Source organism: Emys orbicularis, chromosome 4 (assembly GCF_028017835.1).
Source record: "Emys orbicularis isolate rEmyOrb1 chromosome 4, rEmyOrb1.hap1, whole genome shotgun sequence".
Classification (NCBI taxonomy): domain Eukaryota; kingdom Metazoa; phylum Chordata; order Testudines; family Emydidae; genus Emys; species Emys orbicularis.
The window spans coordinates 32,616,990-32,639,794 of record NC_088686.1 but is presented as its reverse complement, the minus strand read 5'-3'; the positions used below and the strand labels follow the sequence as shown (position 1 = coordinate 32,639,794).

The following is a 22,805-nucleotide window of genomic DNA, read 5'->3' as shown; positions in this document are numbered from 1 at the left end:
CTGCAGCAGACTATACAGGACCTGCCCTTCGAAGGCCAAGGTCTCTTCTCAGAGAAGACTGATCCCAGACTACAAAGTCTGAAGGATAATCGGGCCACCATGCGCACACTGGGCATGAATACCCCAGTGACGCAATGCAGACCCTTCCGGCCCCAGCCGCAGCGCACTTACCCTAACCCTCGACCACAGCAAGACTTCTCTAGAAGGCGTGGTCGTGGCAATAGGAGGCAACAACCTGGTCCGCAAACAGGCCAGAATCAGGGCCCCCGCCCCCCTAGACCATCAGCGGGGCCCAGACAAAACTTTTGAAGATGTGCTCGAGGACGGAGCACCAGCCTACTCCCAGGATCCTTCCCTGCCTTTCTCCAACCGCCTCTCCTGTTTCCTCCCTGCGTGGTCCCGCATAACTTCAGATCGCTGGGTCCTACGGACGGTGGAAACAGGATACTATCTTCAGTTTATTTCGCCCTCCCCCCTTTTCCCCCTCCCTCCCTGTCCCTCTTCAGGGACCCTTCTCACGAGCAACTCCTCTTACAGGAGGTACAAGCAGTCCTGTCTATTGGAGCAGTGGAAAAGGTACCAAGGGACTTTAGGGGCAGGGGTTTTTACTCCCGCTACTTCCTAATCCCCAAGGCAAAGGGGGGCTTCGGCCCATCCTGGACCTACGCGGACTCAACAAATTCATGGTAAAGTTGAAGTTCCGCATGATTACCCTGGGAATTATTATCCCATCCCTGGATCCTGGTACGCCGCCCTCGACATGAAGGATGCGTACTTCCACATAGTGATCTACCTTCTGCACAGGCGGTTCTTTCGCTTTGTGGTCGGACAGCAGCATTTCCAATTTGCGGTCCTCCCCTTTGGCCTCTCCACAGCGCCAAGGGTCTTCACAAAATGTACGGCTGTTGTAGCGGCCTGGCTCCGCAGACATCAGATCCAAGTGTTTCCGTACCTCGACGACTGGCTCATTCGGGGTCGGTCCGAGCTACAGGTGCGGTCTCACGTTCGCTTCGTCATGACCTGCTTCAGGCAACTGGGCCTGCTGCTCAACGCCGAAAAGTCCACTTTGGAGCCAACCCAAAGAATAGACTTCATCGGGGCAGTCCTGGACTCGAATGTCGCCAGGGCCTGCCTACCGCAGACCCGCTTCCAGTCCATGATAACTATTATCCACGCCCTCCGAAGCTTCCCGACCTCGACAGCACGCATGTGCCTCGGTCTTCTGGGCCATATGGCCTCGTGCACTTTCGTGACCAAACATGCCAGACTACGCCTCCGCCCACTTCAGATCTGGCTCTCGTCAGTATACCGCCCAGGCCGGGACAGTTTGGACACAGTACTCACGGTGCCAACAAAGGTCTTGTCCTCTCTGGGTTGGTGGCTAAACCCCAACCTGGTTTGTGGGGGGATGCCATTCCATGCCCCACAGCCCTCTCTAGTCCTCACCACGGACGCGTCCTCTCTGGGCTGGGGCGCTCACCTTGCGAACCTTCACACACAAGGCCTTTGGTCCACACAAGAAATATCCCTGCACATCAACGTCAGGGAACTGAGAGCAGTACACCTAGCGTGTCGGGTATTCCGCGAACACCTCCAGGGCCGTTGTGTCGCGATCTTCACAGACAACACAACGGCCATGTTTTACATCAACAAGCAAGGCGGAGCGCGGTCGTCCCTCCTCTGTCACGAAGCCATACATCTCTGGGAATTTTGCATAGCCCAATCAATCGACCTGGTGGCATATTTTCTCCCAGGAGTCCAGAACACCTTGGCAGATCGCCTCAGCAGGTCCTTCCTGGCTCACGAGTGGGCGATACGTCCGGACGTTATTCATTCTGTTTTCCAGAGGTGAGGATTTCCCCACATAGACCTTTTCGCCTCTCACGAGAATCGGAAGTGCCAAGTGTTCTGCTCTCTCCAGGGACGGACCTGATCACTCAGGAACACGGCAGGTTATATCATCTGGAGCTGCAATCCCTCCACCTGACTGCGTGGCTGCTGCATGGCTGACCCAATCTGAGCTGCGTTGCTCCGCTTCGGTGCAGCAGGTGCTCTTGGGGAGCAGAAAGCCATCCACTAGGTCCACATACATGGTCAAATGGAAGCGCTTCTCCTGCTGGTGTGCCCTGAACAACAGTGCCCCTACTGGGGTACCAGTACCTACCATCCTGGACTATCTCTGGTCCTTAAAACAGCAAGGCCTAGCTGTCTCATCTATCAGAGTCCACCTAGCAGCGATCTCCGCCTTCCACCCGGGCGAGAATGGGCGCTCAGTCTTCTCCAGTCCCATGGTCAGCAGGTTCCTCAAGGGCTTAAAACGTTTGTACCCACAAATTCGTCAGCCGGCCCCTACGTGGGACCTCAATCTAGTCCTAGCTAGACTCATGGGTGCCCCCTTCGAGCCCATGGCCACCTGCTCGCTTCTGTACCTGTCCTGGAAAACAGCTTTCCTCATCACTATCACATCGGCGAGATGAGTCTCAGAACTTAGGGCCCTCACATCGGACCCACCGTATACGGTGTTCCATAAGGACAAGGTACAACTGCGACCACACCCCGCCTTCCTCCCTAAGGTGGTGTCTGCCTTCCATGTCAACCATGACATCTTCCTCCCGGTCTTCTTTCCGAAGCCGCACGCTTCGCGAAGGGAACAACAGCTGCATTCCCTAGATGTTCGCAGGGCTCTTGCTTTTTACATTGAGCGAACGAAGCCATTCAGAAAGACATCCCAACTGTTTGTAGCAGTGGCAGACCGGATGAAAGGCCTTCCGGTCTCTTTGCAGCGAATATCGTCTTGGATTACGTCATGCATCCGTGCATGTTATGACTTAGCTGGTGTCCCAGCTCCACGACTCACTGCCCATTCCACTCAGACCCAAGCTTCTTCCTCTGCCTTTCTGGCTCATGTGCCCATACAGGAGATATGTAGGGCAGCGACTTGGTCATCCATGCACACTTTCGCTTCCCACTATGTCATAGTGCAGCAGTCCAGGGATGATGCGGCATTTGGCTCAGCGGTCCTTCACTCCGCGACATCTAACTCCGACCCCACCGCCTAGGTAAGGCTTGGGAGTCACCTAATTGGAATCGATATGAGCAAGCACTCGAAGAAGAAAAGACGGTTACTCACCTTTATAACTGTTGTTCTTCGAGATGTGTTGCTCATATCCATTCCAAACCCACCCTCCTTCCCCGCTGTTGGAGTAGCCGGCAAGAAGGAACTGAGGGGGTGCTGGGTCGGCAAGGGCATATATCCAGCGCCATGAAGGCGCCACTCCAGGGGGCGCCTCAGCCGACCCACCAAGAGTTGCTAGGGTAAAAATCTTCCGACAATCGTGCACGCGGCGCGCGCACACCTAATTGGAATGGATATGAGCAACACATCTCGAAGAACAACAGTTACAAAGGTGAGTAACCATCTTTTCTGAGAGAGGAGATCTGGTCTGTCGGGGAGAGTCCGGGGAGGACGGATGAACATGCATAGCAGGTAAGGATAGCATGTCTGCTTGGGCCAAGCTGGGGCAATAAGTATGACCCGGGTCTTGTCCTCTGTGATGTTGCGTAGAACCCTGTGTATGAGTGGAATCGATGGAAAACTGTACATGAGGGAGTTGTTCCAAGGAATGAGGAACACATCGCCTAGAGATGCATTTCCGAGTCCCGCTCTGGAGCAAAATAGATGGGAAGAGGATCAGCACTGCCCCGAGTCCCGTCTTCAGCCGAGGACGGTTGAGAAGGAACTGAGGCGGGTACGGGACACACGCGCTCAGGAAGATTCCATCAAGATGGGAGATACCAACTGAGCACGTGTGTGCCGATGAGGCACTACTACCAAAGATCTCCAATCAACAGCGCCGGGATGCACCGTCCCCTAGAGTGGAGCACCCACAGGGACAGCACTAGAAGAAGAAGTCTATGTTTCCTATTGTCCGTTGTAGTGAACAGGAAGATCGTCGGGATGCCCCAAGCCACGAAGATGACTTGCAGAACACTGGGCTCCAGGGACCACTTATGAGCCGTGGAAAAATTCCCATTGTGATGATTTGTGAGGTAATTCTGGACTCTGGGCAAGTGTCCAGCTATTGGAGTGACACCCTCCTCAATGCAGAACTGCCACAGCCTAATAGTCTCTTGGTAGAGCACTTTGGAGTGTGCTCCCCCTTGCCTGTTTACATAATACATGGCTAAAGCTAAGATTTTGTCATGGTTATTTTCAGTAAAAATCATGGACAGCTCAAGGGCAATAAACAAAAATTCACGGAAGCCTGTGACCTGACCATGACTTTTACAAAAAATAACTGACAAAATGGGGAGGGTTCCCCCGCTGCCCATGGCAGCTGGGAGCCGCAGGGGGTCCCCTGCCCTGGCTGGGAGTGCAGGGGGCCCCCTGGGCTCCCTGCTGTGGCTGGGAGCTCCTGGGTCGGCGGTTTGGAGCTGCAGGGTTCCCCCACCACCTGCAGCCCACAGTGGCTCAGAGCTCTGGGGCCCCTGTTGGCTGACAGCTCCAGCCCCACAGTCCCGGGGCTGAAGCAGAAAATGTCATGGAGGTCTCTGGAAGTCATGGATTCCATGACTTCTGTGACTTTCATGACATAACCATAGTCTTATACATCATGGTGGTATTGTCTGTAAGTATGTGAACCACAGAACACTTGATGCAGTCTAGGAAAGTGTGACAGGCACTGCAGATGGCCTGAAACTCCAGGACTGTGATATGCAGTGAAGCTTCCTGCTCTGCCCACAGACTCTGAATTTTCAGCGACCCCAGATGTGCTCCCTATCTTATCAGGAAGCCGTGGGTGACAATAGTCCTGGTTGGTAAAGGCTGGATAAAGCGAATGCCTTGACACACATTCCCCTGAACTGTCCACCAGTGCAAGGAGCCCAAGATCAACAGAGGGAGGCAGACTAACCTCTGCACGGGGTGAAAAGTCAGATGGTAAACTGTCATAAGCCACGTTTGAAGAGGGCTAAGGTGCAACCTTGCAAATTGAACCATCTGTGTGCATGCAGACATGTGGCCTAAGCACCTCATGCACACATGAACTGTCGAGGGAGGTGGAGACTGCAGACCGAAACAAAGGCAACAAATAGTCTGGAAACAGTCGATCGACAAAAATGCTCTCTAACACACAGAGTCTATTAGGGACCCAATTAACTCTATTTTCTAAATAGGGACCAACGTTGACTTTCTTGTGTTTAGAGTGTTGAATAAGTGCAGTGTAATGTGTACGTGAGAAAGCACTTCTTCTGTGAACCTGCCCTTAATAGCCAGTCATCCAGATATGGGAAGACATGGATTTCCTTCTTCCTGAGGTATAATGCCACCACATCCACACAAGTAGTAAAAACCCGGGAGGTAGAAGGCAGACCAAAAAGGATGGACCAGTTACTGAAAATGAACAAACTGGAGAAATCTGTGGCTGGGAGGATTGCTATGTGGAAATAAGCATCCTTAAGGTCCAAAGCAGCAAAACAATCATTCTGAGTCAATGCAGGGAGGATAGTTGAGAGGATGATCACTAGGAACCTTATGTATCTGATATATTTGTTAAGGTTGCGGATGTCTAGAGTAGGTCTGACCCATCCTTTGGATTTGGAAACCAAAAATATTGGGAATAAAACTTTGACCCCAGTGTTCCGGAGGAATCTCTTTCATTGCTCCCAAAGCCAGAAAAAAACAGACCTGCTCGAGGAGCAGTATCTCATGAGAGGAGCCCTGAAGAGGGACAGGTCCAGACGGTGTGGAGAGCAACTGGATAACCTAAACGGACATTGCTTAGGCCTCAGCTATCTGTAGTAACTGAGTCTCAAACACTGAGAAAATGGACTATCCTGTCCCCGAAGTTCTGTAGAAGGGCCAGTAGAAGTCATGACTGGATCACTGCTTTGGACCAACGAGTCAAAATGAGCACTTGGGGGCACCAGAGGAGGGAGAGTGGACTGGCCAAATCCAAGACCAGAATGCCTCCACCTTTGGGACCTAAGCCCAGTGCTAGGGTAGTCCTGCTCTCTCGGGGACAGACAGCCCAAAGGGGCGTTGTGGCCGGTATCGTTGCTGCTGCTGTTGTTCGTCATAATGGTGCCTCTGCACTGCCAGTGTATACACCCCCAAGGAACAAAGGGTAGCCCTAGAATCCTTGAAGGAGTGCAGAGTTTCGTCTGTTGTTTCAGAAAAAAGCAGCTGACCATCAAAGGCCAAGTCCTCTCTTAGTTCTGCAAAAATTCTGTGCCACTGTACATGTGCATTCATGTCCCCCGCAATTTTTTTTTCTCTGCAGAAAATACATTCTGCCAGAGAGGTGCAGCAATTATGCCTTTCGTCCACCAGGGGCTGCTGTGGCGCCAGAACAGAGGGCAGCCGGCTCAGCCAGACCCAAAGAGGGATGTGGATAGGTTATGTTCCTCACAGCACCCTTCCTGCGGAGCCAGGTGAGGAGGCACATGATGTGGGGGACAAAGAGTAGGGCACATAGGGATGCTGGGTCACAGACTGGGGTTCAGAAGGGCTAGTGGGGGGGGGGACAGACTGGGGTGGGGGCTGAATGGTAGTGGGTGTGCAGGGACACATGGGAACAGGGGCAGATATGCCTGAATGGGAGAGGCTAGGGGTCTAGTGTCTGCATGGGGGAGGCTCCCTAATAATCCCACCCTCCCAAAAGAAAACCTGTTCCATATTACTTCTTCCACCCACACCCAACAATCGTCCAGGTTCACACCTAGACGCCTGCCCAGCAACTACTTCCCTTTCCCTCAGCTCCTCCATTACTCCGACTCCCCAAGCCTTTGCACTCTCTTTCTCAGGAGTGCGGAAAATACGTTTCTGTATTTTAAATGAATTATTATGCAAAGTTCTGTATTAATATGCCTAGTAAGGAATCTGTTTATCAAAAACACATTTCCTGAATATTTTTTGTTGCCTGCATTGTTACAGACATCGTTGCTGACAGGGATTTTGAAAGAAATTACCAAAATAATAGAAACTGGCGTGATTATATTTTGTTATTTTTGACAAATAAAATATGCAAAATTTCACAGAATTTTTAAATATTGTACACAGCATTTTTAATTTTTTGGCACAGAATTCCCCCTGGAGTACTCTGTGGTCTGCTGCACGTCGGGAGCAATGCCCAAACTCTGCAGCCAGGATGCCCTTCTCATGGTCACTGCTGAGGCCATTTCTCTGGCCAAAGTGTCTGCAACGTCTAGCACGGATTGTAGCAATGTCTTGGCAACCAAGCAGCCCTCCATAATAAATGCCCAAAATTCCTACCACAGTGCTGTGTCCTGTCCAGGATACAAAGGACTGCACTTCCAAGTCAGAGGCTGAGGAGTCAGAGGCTTCCAATAATTGAGGTGCTGATGCAGATGGTACCGGAGAGAGTTATCTTGAACCCTAGGAGGGTGGTACCAGAGAAATCATGAGAGGTTTCCTTCTTGATAAGACTGGTTTGAGAGGAGGTGTAAGTAGTGGTACTTTGGGATTCTTGGTGCGGTGACGGGTGAGTTGCAGGAGCAAGAACCAGTCGGACAGTTTCCAATACTGGTGAAACCTGTAATGAGGCACTAACCAAGTCTCTTGCGGCTGCATATGCCTCTGGGGTAGATGGGAGTCCCATCAACTGTTGGCTCCTGAAATGTCTCAGGACAACCTCATTGGACCTGGTACGAGCTTTGGAGGCAGCGAACACCTCTTAGGAGGTGAGGCTTCTGAGGTAGCTCTCTCTGCCACATGTTTAGTAGAGTCCTTGCCTCTATCTTGCCTGGGTACCGAAGCTGATGAACAAGATGCTGAGACTGAGGAAGGTCTGGGTCTCTTCTTCGGTACCAGGGATCAGGATGGAGAAGCCAAAAAAATAACTGGTGGAGCACTCCATACCCATGGTGAAGTACTTGGGGTGCTCTCCTCATGCAATGACTTGACTGTGGGTCAAAATGTTGCTTCCATAATCAAGCACATAAGTCTCGCTGTTTCAAGTGAGGATTGAAGCCCTTGCAAATGTGATATTTGTCACTAATGTCGGCCTCACCCAAACACTTCAGGCAGGATGGATGAGGATCACTGACCAGCATAGGCTTTGAACTTAAACACTGAGGAGCAGGGCATCATTGTGGTACCAAGCCTGGTACCAAAAGAAAAGAAACAGTTTCTCAAGTTAGTGTTACATTTCTGTTTTTGGTGTCCTTTGGTACTATCTAACAATAATTAACTGCAACTATTTAAAATGAATGAGGGATGCACTTGAGTAAACAAGTCCGAGATCACTTTGAAAACCATCACTGGTGGCAAGAAGGAACTGGGGGTGCTCAGCTCCACCCTCTTATACCAGCATGCTGTGTCGCAGCAAAAGGGGGCATTCGAGCTGTCATGATGGGTAGCACCGAGGGGGAAAAAATATCTCTGACATCTGTGCACAAGGCACACACACACCTACAGTGGAATGGACATGTGCAATAGCTCAAAGAAGAATCCATTGTTCCTCTTCTTCTGTACAAAAGGTCTTGTTCACTTCATTAAGGATTTAGAGATTAACATGAAATCTATTCTAGCATGTAAATGATGAGGGTGTGAATAAAATGTGTAATCTCATTCCCCTAAATGCATTTCTCTCCAGCAAACTGAGAGACTGAATTTTTGGCACAGAGAAGTAAATGCTGCACTTGCTTCCCTATACACTTCATCTTCTTTATCTGATCTGTCCAATAAGGAATCGGTGTGCAACTGAAGTCTCCTCCAAGTATAATTTCCCTTCCCCAAAGTGTTGCAGTATTTTAAAGCAGCTTTTTTTTGCTTGTAATTGAGAACATATCCTGAGCCCACTAATAACTGTACCTGTCAATAAGATAAACCATCCCCCCATATCCTTAAATTGATCTTCAATCTAAAAAATTACATGTTTAGCAAATATTATGGCCATTCCTCTTTTCTTTGGCTGAAGCAAAAAATGTCTGCTGAAACCAACCATCTTTCATGCCCATAATATGCCACTCCTGAAAATGAGTTTCTTGAAGTAAAATAATCTGAGAATGAGGTTTTAAAAAAATTCAGCCAGGGCTTTTTCCCCTCTTAACGACGTTATTTAGCCCCTTAAAATTCAAAGGTGTTATTTTAAAAGGAACAGCCATTGAGAATAACTATTTAGCTTATTGAAAAACTTGAAACTGTGATTATTTAGCTGTTTGATAGCATGAACCCTTGAGTGGCCAATGTCTCTTGTTGCAAATTATGTTGTATTCAGAACCGTGTGCCTGAATATGGCGTGATTTCTGTTTGTAAATCTCCCTCCCATCCCTGATTCCCTCCCCTTTCCTGCATTATTCCCCTTATTTTAAAAATAAAATACCAAAATAGCATATAATTCAGCCCCCAAACAACTGTGTTTTCTTGAACTCTCAACACATGTACTTTCCCCATGAACTGTTTCTCTTGCAACCCAAAGGAGTTACATTCTCCACATATGAGACCTTAGGGAAAGATTGCCATCTGATTATTTGAGTCACATTGGGAGGATTTACACAGAACCCCTAAGTGCTTCTCAACAACCCCTTTCTATTTTCTCCAATCTCCCCATCCCTGGGACACTCATCTTATTCTCCTATGTATGCTCTACACTTTAAAATACAGAGTTATAATCATCCCAATTAAACTTCATACTATTTTCTTTATAACATTAACATAGTTACTGTTAAACTGTTCATTCTTGATGACTCAAGAAGTTCTTTCAGGGTAATCTTTTGGTAACTACTCATGTATCTGAGTCCTCTTGTATAGCTTCATTTTTTGCCATTGACAGTACATTCTCTAGAGTCTTTTTCTTTTCCTATCCTCATTTTCTTGGATTTGACCATCTGTCAAGATATTTCCAGCATTTTATACTTAGTTTCCACTTCCAGAGTATCCTCTTGCTTTTCTGAGATTTTGATTTCTATCCTAAGTGAGTGGACTGTAGTTTTAACTTGTGTAAAGTATCTTACTGGGTAAAACTGAAAGCTGAATGAGAATTTAAATGAGAATCCCCATCAGTAACATATATCTGCCCCCTTGAGTGCTCCTGAAACTTCCCCCAGCACTCTTCTCTTTTTTAAAGTTAGGGCAGAGTGGTCATGCAAAAATTACAGCTTGTCATCTTGGGGTATAAACTCTGAATGTTCTCTGGCTCTTTCCATAGTTAAATCTTTCTGCGGATATTGATAAAATTTCACAATCAAATCTCTGGATCTATTATAAGCTCCAAGTGTGGGGAATAGCACCATATGCATTCTCTCCACTTTCACATCTTCTAGAGAACTGAGATTTAACAAATCTACGATTAAAATTTTTATATACCGGATTGTATTTCCTCCTTCAGCATTTTCAGGCAGTCTCTTAATTCTGATGTTGTTCCTTCACACTCTATTTTCTATATCATCCAATTTAAGCTGCTTCTCTCTGTGTTCCAGCAGTGTCATGCAGCTCTGCAGCAATGGCTGTCTCTCACTAGCTTTCTTTAGGCCAATCTCTGGTACAGACAGTGACTCAACCTTTCAAATCAGTTACTTCCTTCTTTACTGCCAGAATCAGTCATCAGATCATTTCTCATGGCCTTGGAGATCAACTCCCAAATGTCTGCCTTGGAGACTGATTTTCTTCAGCCTTCACATTTCTGTCAGGGGCCTCTCCACACTGTGAGCTGGAAACACCCTTCTGAATGAGGTATTTTTAATTATTATTTTTTTGTGAGACTCCATCCTCTGCAACGGAGTGCTCTGTTTTTTGGTGGAGTTTAGTAGCTTTAGTGGGTTGATGGAGGCAGATTACTTTCTTATCACCTCAGAGCTCTGGCTTCAGGCAGCCATTTTAGTTCAGACTACTGCTGATCCCCACAACCCTCTTTTTTTTTTTTTTAAACTAACAGACCCACTACCTCCTCACCTATCTTATTTCTCAGGTGAAAACTGTATTAAACTAGAGTGAGATTGAGGGTAAAAACAGTACAAGAACACTGTAATTCCATCAAAAACAACCACTTCAAACCCAGGAATTCACAGTGAAGTAAAAGGAGGCATGAAAATGCACAGTAAAGGCACCGAAACAACCTTAATGCCACTTTGTAGCTATGCTATGCAATAATCATACATTTATGATCAGAACAGAATAGAATGTTAGTCCCTGAGTAGATCAAATTGAATTTTGATAACAGATTTTTTTCTCATCATATTACTACATGGTGGAGTTAAGATTGATTTTTTTATTTTATAAACAAAGTTTATAAATTAGTTATTTATCTGAGTTGAGTATTTTATTGTTTTTACTATTGATCGCATAGCATAATGGAATAAAATAAAATTAGACAGTAAATGTGTGAAACTTTCATTTCCTAATAAAAAACAAAAAAAGGCATGAAAAACACACAAATTACAGTATTTTTTCCATTAAAGTAACCATGCACTTTAATGAAGGGATACACTGCTTTGTTAAAGAATGTGTAAGTAAGGTATTAGAACAATAATATATACAATCATGCCACACTATACCTCAGGTTTCAGATCTCTATGGACGACTCCTACATCATGCATGTGGCTCACAGCTGAAACAAGTTTGCGCATGATATAACTGGCTTCTGTCTCACTGAAGTGTTTCTTTTTCTGAATGCGTTCAAGCAATTCTCCTCCCTTCAGCAGTTCCATTACTAGAAATGTGTGAAGCTAGAAAACAAAAAAAAAACAGTTTAATGTGATACCTTAGAAAAATTAGATTATATACCAACACTTTGTGGATTTTAAATATTAATAATTAAGTCTTAACTTTTTACTGTTTATTATTAAAAATATTACACAACTGCATTTAGAAAAAAACAAAACCGGTATCATTTAAGATAGAAAGAGGTGGGAAAATATAGCCTTTTAAACTGCAAGCATAACAGCACTTTTTTCTCATCAGTTCTTTTGTCTGGTTCTTTGTTCTGCATCACAACACATTTGCCTTCCACCAGCTACATACTATACTGCAGTAGGATCTCTCTTTCCAGAGGTCAGGATGAGTCAAGCTTCTGTTTATAATAGTATTTCATGAGTATAAAAATATGAAGAACCAAATTCTACTCTTAGAGATGTCTGGTGCTCACGGCTACCATTGACATCTATGGGATTCACTTATACACATTAGTGGGTAGAATCTAGCTCAAAGAGTGGTGAACATTGCCTGCTTCCACATAAGGGTACATTTTTATCATTATGCATGAAGAATTAATCACAGACATCAAGTTAATAGCAGAAAAAGTTGCTAATTCCTTGCACAGCCTCCTGAAAGTTTACTTCCAAGTCTTTAATTATCCTCAACTGCTTCAGATCCCATCTCCCACATAGAAGGATACATGCTGTTTCTGTACCATTACTAGAACCACAACATATATTTAATATTCCCAAACAGTAAACTTTGTTACTAAAAGTGAAGGTTGTGCCAGTGTATTTCCTTTAAGACAAAAAAATTTTAAATCAAGGAAGTCACCACTTAAGGCAAACATTAACATAAAGTTCAATCATAATTCACATGCCTTGTCACTAATGCACCCAAGACTCCACAACTTCACAACAAACAGCTTTTTTCTTCCAACATACAACCATCCGTAATACATGGAATTACACTCAAACGCACAAACTTAATTACAACTTCAACAAGATTAACTCCTTAAAACTAATTTTGAGAAGTCTTTTTTTGTACCGTTACAAAGTCTGAATTTGGAGTAAATGTCATATGATTGTTTGTGATTGGGAGAAACTACAGTATTTTTTGTGGGAATTTCCTTGTTTTTTAAAAACCTGTTAACTGTTAGCAGTGGGTTAGTGGGGTACTGGGGAAGAGGTAGCATTAAAGGGTTTTGAGGAGGGGGCAATTTTGAAGGCAGATGATCATAATGGGAGGAGGGAAGGACAGCATGGTTGGTGAGTAGAGGAAGAGTACAAAGAGACTGAAGAGGGCTGATGGGGGAAGGCCAGGACAGGAAGGCTGTCATAAACATACAGTTAAGGGTTAATTCCTCTTTTACCTGTAAAGGGTTAAGAAGCTCACATAACCTAGCTGACACCCGACCAGAAGGACCAATAAGGGGACAAGATACTTTAAAATCTGGAAGGGGGGAAAAGTCTTTTGTCTGTGCTGTGTGGGCTTTTGCCAGAGACAGAGAAAGGAGCCATCCCACTCCTATAGGGTAGTGAGTATTTGGAGAAGGAATGTGTTAGATTACTTTTATTTTCTTGTTTGGGAGTTCTTTTGCAAATAAGAGGGAGGATAAATTTGGGTTCTTTGTGTAACTTTAAAGTTTTGCCCAGAGGGAAACCCTCTGTGTTTTGAATCTGATTGTGAGATTATCTTTCTTTCTAATTTTACAGAGGTACTCCTTTCACCTTTTTTCTTAATTAAAATTCTTCTTTTAAGAACCTGATTGATTTTTCATTGTTTTAAGATCCAAGAGTTTGGATCTGTGTTCACCAGGACTAAGTGGTGAGGGGATATTCTCAAGTCTACCCAGGAAAAGGGGTGTAGAGGCTTGGGGGGAAATTATTCTCAAGCCTGCCCAGGAAAGGGGGGTTAGGGACTTGGGAGATATTTGGGGGAAGGCGGAGTTCCAAGTGGCTCTCCCTAAATATTTGGTTAACGCTTGGTGGTGGCAGCGTACTGTTAACCTAAGCTGGTAAAAATAAGCTTAGGGGGTCTTTCATGCAGGTCCCCACATCTGTACCCTAAAGTTCAGAGTGGGGAGGGAACCTTGACAGAGGCATAAGGAATACTGGATGGAGGGACATAAGATTTGTGGGAGACAGCTGGAAATATGAGACTGGTAGGGCTGTGGGATGAGTTATGGAAAATCAATGAGACAGCAGTCAGGTTTGGGGATCTAGGAAAAACAGAAAGGCTATGGAGATGTAAAGGTGGGAGCAGTGGGGAAAGTATAGCATTTTCGGGGAAGTAATATAGGGCATGAGGTTGTTGTGGGTAGCAGAAGGGCAGAATACTCACAGACAGGAAGCCAGCAGGGTGTTTTGGATCAGGGTTTCCCTATGCTAAGGGAATCCTGCCCAGAGACTGTAGAAATAAAGGATAGGTGGTGTTTCCTCAGTTGGGAAATCTCTGTCCTCTTTACATAGGAATTCCCCAGCACAGGGAAATCCCACTCATTGTGAAGACTGTTATATAGCCTTTGCTTCTATAAAAAGGGGGAGAACCATAGCCCACATTTTCTTCACTCTGTCAGATGGGCTGTGACCTCACCAGCCCTTCCTCACAAAGATTTTGGTACCTTGGAATTGAGAACTCAGTAGTTCCCTTAAGTAAGATGGGGCTGGTTAGCCAGCCAGCCTTGAAAAACAATGGGTATGAGTATCTGAGATGGCCATTGTCACTGTGTCAACTGCTCTTGATTCAGTCTGTCTAGGGATCCTAGGTTTGTCTTAACTGGTCCTCTTCATCTACAATTAGACCAGTCCATGAATTCTTAACTTAAATTGAGTCTATCAGCCCTTAAACTCCAAGGCTTGCAGTCTCCTTTTGTCTGTCAGTTTCTCAGAAGCAGCATGGCATGGGCTGTTGCCCCTCTGCTATCCCAGGCCTTTTTGCCTCTCTTTCCCTCTCTGTTCTCCCTCTTTCATAGCTGGTCTTATTTACTTCGTTGGTCACAGCTGTGGCTGCATGTGTCCATGACTGGCAGTTCTGGTAGCTATGCAGGGGTGTGATCAGCCTGATAGCCTTTAAGCAGGGAAGACTCTCCTCTCCCTTCTGCTGATGCTCAGTTTGGGATTTGTAAACCCCATTACACAGTCCTATCTCCCAACAACAATTTCTAAGGATATAATCTGGGGCAGGTGAGACAAGTATGAAAAGATGTGCAGAATTGTGCAGATGGGTGGGCATTTTTTGGCAGAGACTATATCTCATTAGTTAAGCTAAAAGCACGGCTTGTCAGGTTACTTTTTCTGCAATTCTCTCCCCCATCCTTGAACACAGCGGAAGGGGCAGGGAAAGAGGATAAAAAATATTCTCTCAATGGCAAATGTCCCAGGATTTGCCAAAAAAGAGTCATAGCCTGACAAACATTGGCAGGTCCAGTCGGAGTAGGATTCCCAATGGAGAACCTGATTAGATTTGTAGCAGAGCTAGTAAAAAATAAGGAAATTTTTCAGAAAAAAATTGATTTTTTTTTTTTTTAAATTTCAAAATTTGGAATAAATTGACCAGCTCTAGTCTGCGGAAGCCTCGAGTTGGTGAGTATATACATGTTGCAGAAGGATGAAAAGCAGGATGAGTGGCTGGTTGGAGGTAGGCTAATCAGATTCACAGTAATCTAAGAGTACATTTATTGTTATATCTTGTTTATTAAGTATTGATTGTGCTCAAAAGAAGAAAATAAAGATAGCACCTTGCCACGAAGAGCTAATTTAAACAGATTTTTCTGCTTAAGAACTCAAAAAAGTACATTGATAATACATTCTGAACATATTTTAGTACATAAAGTATAAATAGTGAAAATGTAAATCTCCTCCATCCTTAAAGATTGTGGGTCAGATTCTTCAGTTTGCTAAGTGCATTTTTGTGCTGCATATGCCTACCAGCTGTTCCCTCAGACCCTTTCATAAGGGCATAGGGAACATTTTGGGAGGGGGCTGGGGGCATGTCAGGGGTGGAGAGGAACTCAGCTTCATTACACCTGATCTTCTGCTGGGGAGCTTACACCAGCAGAGGAAGATAGAGTAGGCCCCCAGCTGCTCTGGTTTCCCTGAGGCCACCACTGTCCACTACATTTGAGCTATGCTCGGATACAGTACATAACTGAGGTTTCTATAATTAAATAAAACTCAAGCACATTCTAGTTTTTTTTTTTTTTTTTTTTTTTTTTTTTTTTAAAGGAACTGCTGTTAAATCTGGTAATTTATTAAATTATTTGGGTTGCCTCATTTGAAAACAAACAAAATTATGAAATAATCTTTGGTACTTGTGTAGCACCATTAATTCAAGGATTTCCAAGCGTGTTACAAATATCATTTAAACTTCACAATACCTCTGAAGGAAGGTAAGTATACCTGAGTTCCTGCAAATACATTTTTATTGTATATAAATAAAAATGTAATCTCCTTTGGTTTTAATGCTTTTGCTATAATTTTTCTAGGTAGACAAGACTCAGTTAGTTGGAAAAAGCTGCCTATACAGAGTGGCAGTAAGCTTTATCACAAGAGTTTAATGCTATGTACAACAAATTGTGTTTGGAAAATGCTTATTATAGTTTCTTCAAAATACCTGATCATGATAAACTTCATGCAACTTCACTACATTGGGGTGTCCTTCACAGAGTTTCAAAGCTGTTATTTCCCTCTGGGTGTTGGCTTCCATTCTGGAAAATTACCAAGTTTAACAAAGCAAATTTCAAGTCAAAATTGTTACATCTAATTTTTTAAAATTCTTCCTAATCCAGATTTTGGAATATTAGAACAGTTGTCCTTTTGATATACACAATTAGAAGTCAGCACCTTCAAACAAGTAAACTGAACCAACCAAACAAGTGAGTCCTGCAGAGTGGGGGTAAATAAATAAAACAAAACAAATTTATGATTCAGTCATGTCTTGGCATGTTAAGAATAAAAACTTTGTTATTTTACAAACACCATAAGCAATTCAGACTTGCCCATTAGGCTTGAAACATTGGCACTACCTGTTCCACCCTCATGCCAGAGAAGTACTTCCAAAGCTGTATGGAAACATTAAATCCATTTTGGATAAAATAATATCACTTTAAATAATAGCACTATACTCAACTATAAGTGATAGCAGGTCCGTCCGAAGTGGGACAGTTCATGCAGCGCATACTGCCATGTGCATCAGGTAAGGGTACCAGTTCTGTCTGGGCCATGTCAGGGCTATCAGTATGAACTTGGCTTTGTCAACATGTATCTTGTGTATTACCTGTGAGGGCAGCGGTATCGGTGGGAATGCATAAAGAGTGATTTCTCCCAGGTGATTAGGAAGGCATCTCCCAGTGATTGGGGTCCCATTCCTGCTCTCGAGAAAAAGAGAGGGCATTTGTAATTTTGTGAATACATTGATGGGAAGGAAGCCCCATCATTGAAATATGGCTAGTAGGACTTTGCTGTTCATTTACCATTCCTGGTCCTGAGAAAATTGTCTGCTCAGTGTGTCCGCTGTCATGTTCTGGCACCCGGGGAGGTAGGAGACTGTGACATTTATATTGTGATTTATGCACCAGTTCCACAGCCTCATGGTCTCGATGCATAGTGAGTGAGAGTGGGCTCCTCCTTGTCAATTTATATAGACCATGCAGGCGATGTTGTCGGTCATCACACATACTGTTTTGTAATTTATCTGTGGGAGGAAGTGAAGATAGGCGTTGTACACCGCGCGTAATTCTAATAGGTTGATGTGTAGTTGGGTCTTGGTAGATGACTACCTCCCTTGGATCATATGCTAGTTCAGGTGGGTGCCCCAGCCTATCGAGGCATCTGTTGTGATTAGTATTGATGGTGGATCCTGGTGAAAGGGAATCTCCGTGCACACATTCTCCAGTCTTGTCCACCACTGTAGAGATTCCAGTACTTTTGATGGCAGTGTTAGGCTTCTGTTCAGGTTGTGTTTGCTTGATATGTACACTGAACTCAGCCAACCTTGTAGGCAGCACATGCGTAGTCTTGCATGTCTTACCACAAAGGTCATGGCCACCATGTGACCTAATAGTTGTAGGCAGGTTCATGCCGATATTTGTGGGCTAGTCGTGACTACCTAGATAAGATTGGTCAGAGTTATGAATCTGTTCAACGGTAATGATGCCCTGGCCTCTATAGTCGAGGCGAGCCCCGATTAAGTCCAATTGTTATATAGGAACTAGGATTGCTTTTTGTTTATTTGTAACCCTACCTTCCAGAAGAGAGTGATAGTCCTCTGAATGTTGTCTATTGCTTCTAACCAGGTAGGCCCTTTTAGTAAACAGTTTAGATATGGGGAAACCATTATCCCTTGTTTGGGGAAGTGTGCCACTACTACCGCAAGGGAGGACTCTGTATTGGTAGTGGACGTTGACTTTGTGGTTCATATTCTTGTTGTTGCTGACGTTGGAATGAGATGTTTGTTTCGTTGGTATTGCTGGTAACGTCTCCGTTTCGTGGCAGGTGTATATATACACCAAGAGTATGGAGAGTCATTCAGAAATCTTTCATCAAGTGGAGGACCTTGTTTGTTTTGGTAGAAAAAAAAGCTTTTCTCTGTCAAATGGGAGATACTCCACTTTCACTTGGAGATCTTTTGGAATCCCCGAAGATTGCAGCCATGATGCTCTGTGCATTACTATGGCTGTGGCTGCTATTCTCACCGTGGTGACTGCTATGTCCAGGGATACTTGTAGTGCCGTTCTGGCAACCAGCTATCCCTCAGTTAGTATGGCTTTCAATTTTGCAAGCCTCTCCTCTGGGAGGTCATTAATAAATTCGTTCAGCTTGCCATAATTATCGTGGTCATACTCGGCTAGGAGCACACTGTAATTTGCCACTCGGAATTGTAGTGTCACCAAAGAATAGACCTTCTGACTGAAGAGGTCGAATCTCTTGTATTCCTTGTCCTGTGGAGTGGACCTGTACTGTGGTTGTTTGCCGCACTGATTTGCGGCCTCTGCTACTAAGGAGTTGGGTGGTGGGCAGGAAAAAAGGAAGTCCATACCCTTGGCGGGCATGTAGTACTTCTTGTCCGCCCTCTTGCATGCTAGTGGGACAGTAGCTGGTGTTTGCCGGACTGTCTCCGCCAGTTACATGATGGCATCATTTATGACAACGCTATTTTAGAAGTCAACTATGTCTGCAGAATTTGGAGGAGTTTGTGATAGGTGTCCTGCACCCTGGGATCTCCTGACTCTGAGCTACCCTTCTGAACAGTTCTTGGAACTGTTTGAAATCGTTTGCTGTGGTGGGAGGTAGGGGCATTAATGCTTCCTCTGGTGATGAATAAGAGTTATGCGCAGATGATGTTATGTCCCGCTTGGTGCCCTCTTCCCTCTCATCCCCCGTTTCCTCCTGGGCTTCTGAGATCTCCATTATAGAGGATGGTGATCTGATTTCACCTCTGGGTGTAGTTGAGGGTCTGTTGTAACGAGTCCTGTACGCTGGCCATGGATCCCAAGATGACCATTGCTTGGGGAAGGGCATAAGTGGGCACATCCATGATTATCTGTACCATGGTTGCATGCAAGAAGACTTTGATTTCATGGGTCCCCAAGGTGGTCTGTATTCTGTAGGTGAAGAATGGTGTGAAGAGAAGACACCCTCTTTCTGGTGGTCATCATCTTTGCTTGAGAATGGTGGGGTTGTAGGCGATACTGCTTGGTCTGATGCTGTATGCTCAGGGGAGCCATCGGTGCCGAAGAGCAGGGACTGCGGCATTGAAAAGACCAAGATGTCTTTTTGTTGCAGGAATTTCTGCGGTGGTGTTGGTTTCGGCACCATCGGTACCCATGTCGCTATTTTAGGCGGTACCATGGACTGTGCTGATGACTTGTAGCTCGACTTACTTGGTGTGAACAGTGCCGTCTTTGCTCTGTCCGTTGGTACCGATGGGGTCGTCGGAGCTGGTGGTGGAGGCACAGCCACTAGTGAGGGTCTTGGCACCATGTCTCTCACCTGTGTGGTCAGTGCCGTAGGGGAGGAGGCAGTCTTAGATCTGTGCCTCGACTCCTTGTCCTTCTGATGGGGCTCAGCAGAGGTCCCGGTGCGGATGGTGCCGGAGGTTCCCCGTGCCTCAAGGTGCTCACCCAGGGGTTGATTGGCACCGAGGACAGCGACCTGGCAAAAGACGGTTTCTTTTTATTCAGCTCTCTTTGCAGAGAGGTCATGGCTCTTTTCCTTGATCTTTTAGAGGACTGAGTGTTGTCCTTAGTTGAAGTGGATGTGCCCGGGGAGTTCCCTGTGGAAGGAGTCTGTTACCCTGGATCGGAGGCCAGTTGGAGAAATTTCTCATCAGAATAAGTTTTAGATGGAGGTCTCGATCATGCCTGGCCCTCGCTTTCAAATTGCTGCAGTGAGTGCACTTCTGGGGAATGTGCAAATCGTTGAGACAGTCAACACAGAGAGAATGGCTGTCTGAGATGGGCATAGCTTCGTGGCAAGACCCGCATCTCTTAAAGCCTGGGAACCAGGCATTTTGAATCAGGTTAAGTGTTCCCCACTCTGAGGGGGAAAAAAGGGGGAAAAAATTGAACTGATTAAAACAAACTAAACTAAACTAACTGTACTAGGAAAAAGCTAAAACTATTTCTAATTATATTTCTCTAGGTTTGAGAGAGACGTTGGCACATCGCCATGGAGTTCTATCTCAGGCCAAGGACGATTGAGAAGGAACTGAGGGGGTTGGACCGTGTGCGTGCTAGATGAGGTACCAACGGCACCGCGAGACGACTACTGTGCACACGCGTCCCAGACGGACATTGCTACTGAAAATCTCTGATCAACAGTGGTTGATCACAGTGACATGGTTGAACTCACTGACATCTGAAATGGAGCACCCATTCTTGAAGAATGGGTCATCAGGTAACAATTATTTTCATTCTATACCGACGTCTCCCTGAATCCAAGACATGTGGGACGTAGCTAGCAGTATGAAAAAAAATTTGTAGGGATGGAGAGAAGATAGAACAGTGTTCCTTCTTTCCTCAAAATTAATGTTACTCTATCTTGGGGCAACTGCTTGAAGAACATTCCCACCAAAGGTTGCTTCTGTAGAGGGAAGGTCAGGTCTGTATTGATTTATAAAGGAGTTGATGGATCACCAGTTGCATCCTTTTTGACCTTGAACATGTCCCCTATATATTGCAGTTCCCAAGTTGTGCTCAAAATGAAAGGGTGTCACTTATGGCCAGGATTTTGAGGTATGAATTGTGGAGGAAAGACCCTATTATCATGTGGGTTTCCTGTAACCAAAAAGTGACAAACTGAACCACTTTGGATGGTCTTTTCATTTTACTTTTCATTTGCTGTTGAAAGTGATTCCAGGCTCTTAAGAAGAATCCCTTATGTTGTCTTATATTGTCTTGTCATTAGAGGAATCTCTAGGCATGAGACCAGAAGACTTAGGAGTCACAGAAAAGATGGATCAATGACATGCAGCTCCATGACACCTCAGAAATCAGTGTCTGGATTTCCAGCAATACGAAGATTCTGGCTCTCCTTGCACCTATCTTAGACTCTTAGGTAGACAATAGTGTGATAAGGAATTGGGAAGCTCGCAAGAAGTAACCCAGATAACCGCCTCTGTACTTCACACCTGGATTTATAATACATTTAAAAAACAAATGGATGGAGGTGAGCCAGTTGTTGACATACTGGTTATTTGGGCTAGAAGCAGGGATTGAACCACTTTCCTGATCTGGGCTTTCATCTAGTGTTTCAGGTCCACATTTTAACCAGGAATCGGAGTCACTTTTCTGGTACATTTGCTATGGGTAGGAGCGAAAAGAGCGTCTGCCTTTGTATCAGCACTTGTAGTCCTTCTCAGACTTAACTGGAGTAGAGAGTAAATGCCTGGGCTGATGTGTGTGCAACTACCATCTTACCAATCTTCTCCCTGAATAAGAATCCTTCAGAATTGTGTGGCACAGATGATTTACTTCTCTACTGTAGGGTTTAAACCAGAGTTGGCACCTGACCTCTGAGTTTGCTGCCACAACTTTTGCTGCCTGCTTTATGTAGAGTATGGATCTGTCCATCATGAATGCAGTAAAAGACGGTTACTCACCTTTGTAACTGTTGTTCTTCGAGATGTGTTGCTCATATCCATTCCAATTAGGTGTGATGCGCGCCGCGTGCACGATCGTCGGAGAAATTTTTCTACCCTAGCAACACCCGGTGGGTCGGCTGTGGAGCCCCCTGGAGTGGCGCCTTCATGGCGCTGGATATATACCCCAGCCGACCCAGCGCCCCCTCAGTTCCTTCTTGCCAGCTACTCCGACAGTGGGGAAAGAGGGCGGGTTTGGAATGGATATGAGCAACACATCTCGAAGAACAACAGTTACAAAGGTGAGTAACCGTCTTTTCTTCTTCGAGTGCTTGCTCATATCGATTCCAATTAGGTGACTACCAAGCCTTACCTAGGCGGTGGGGTAGGAGTGAGACATTGCCGTGTGCAAAACCGCTGATCCGAATGCAGCATCGTCTCTGGATTGCTGTACAAGCGCATAGTGAGCGGCGAAGGTGTGGACTGACGACCAAACTGCAGCTCTACAAATGTCCTGGATCGGAACTTGAGCCAGGAAGGCAGTCGAGGAGGCCTGGGCCCTCGTGGAGTGAGCGGTGGGGCGCGGCGTCGGGACACCGGCCAGGTCGTAGCAAGCCCGAATGCAGGACGTGATCCAAGAGGAGAGACGTTGGGAGGAAACCGGTAGGCCCTTCATCCGGTCGGCTACTGCAACGAAAAGTTGCGTCGTCTTTAGAAATGGTTTCGTACGTTCAATATAGAAAGCAAGGCCCCTGCGCACGTCCAAGGAGTGCATACGCTGGTCTTGACACGTGGCATGCGGATTAGGATGGAAGACCGGGAGGAATATATCCTGGTTCATATGAAAAGCTGATACCACCTTGGGAAGGAAGGCAGGGTGGAAGCGAAGCTGCACCTTGTCTTTATGGAAGACTGTATACGGAGGCTCAGACGTGAGCGCCCTGAGTTCAGAAACACGCCTTGCTGACGTGATGGCTACAAGGAAGACTGTCTTCCAAGATAGGTAAAGGAGCGAGCAGGTAGCCAACGGCTCAAACGGGGGTCCTGTGAGCTTGGAGAGGACCAGATTAAG

The 22,805-nt window shown here is 45.6% G+C and overlaps 1 protein-coding gene across 1 annotated transcript in view; it reads right to left on the bottom strand.

The window, feature by feature from the left end:
• Positions 1-22,805, bottom strand: part of RPS6KA5 (ribosomal protein S6 kinase A5) — a 167,990-nt gene that overhangs the window by 18,575 nt on the left and 126,610 nt on the right. The window contains exons 13-14 of the mRNA XM_065404223.1: positions 16,268-16,361; positions 11,515-11,685 (exon numbers count right to left, since the gene is read on the bottom strand). Of these exons, the coding sequence (XP_065260295.1) occupies positions 11,515-11,685; positions 16,268-16,361 (265 nt within the window). The remainder of the gene's footprint in view (positions 1-11,514; positions 11,686-16,267; positions 16,362-22,805) is intronic.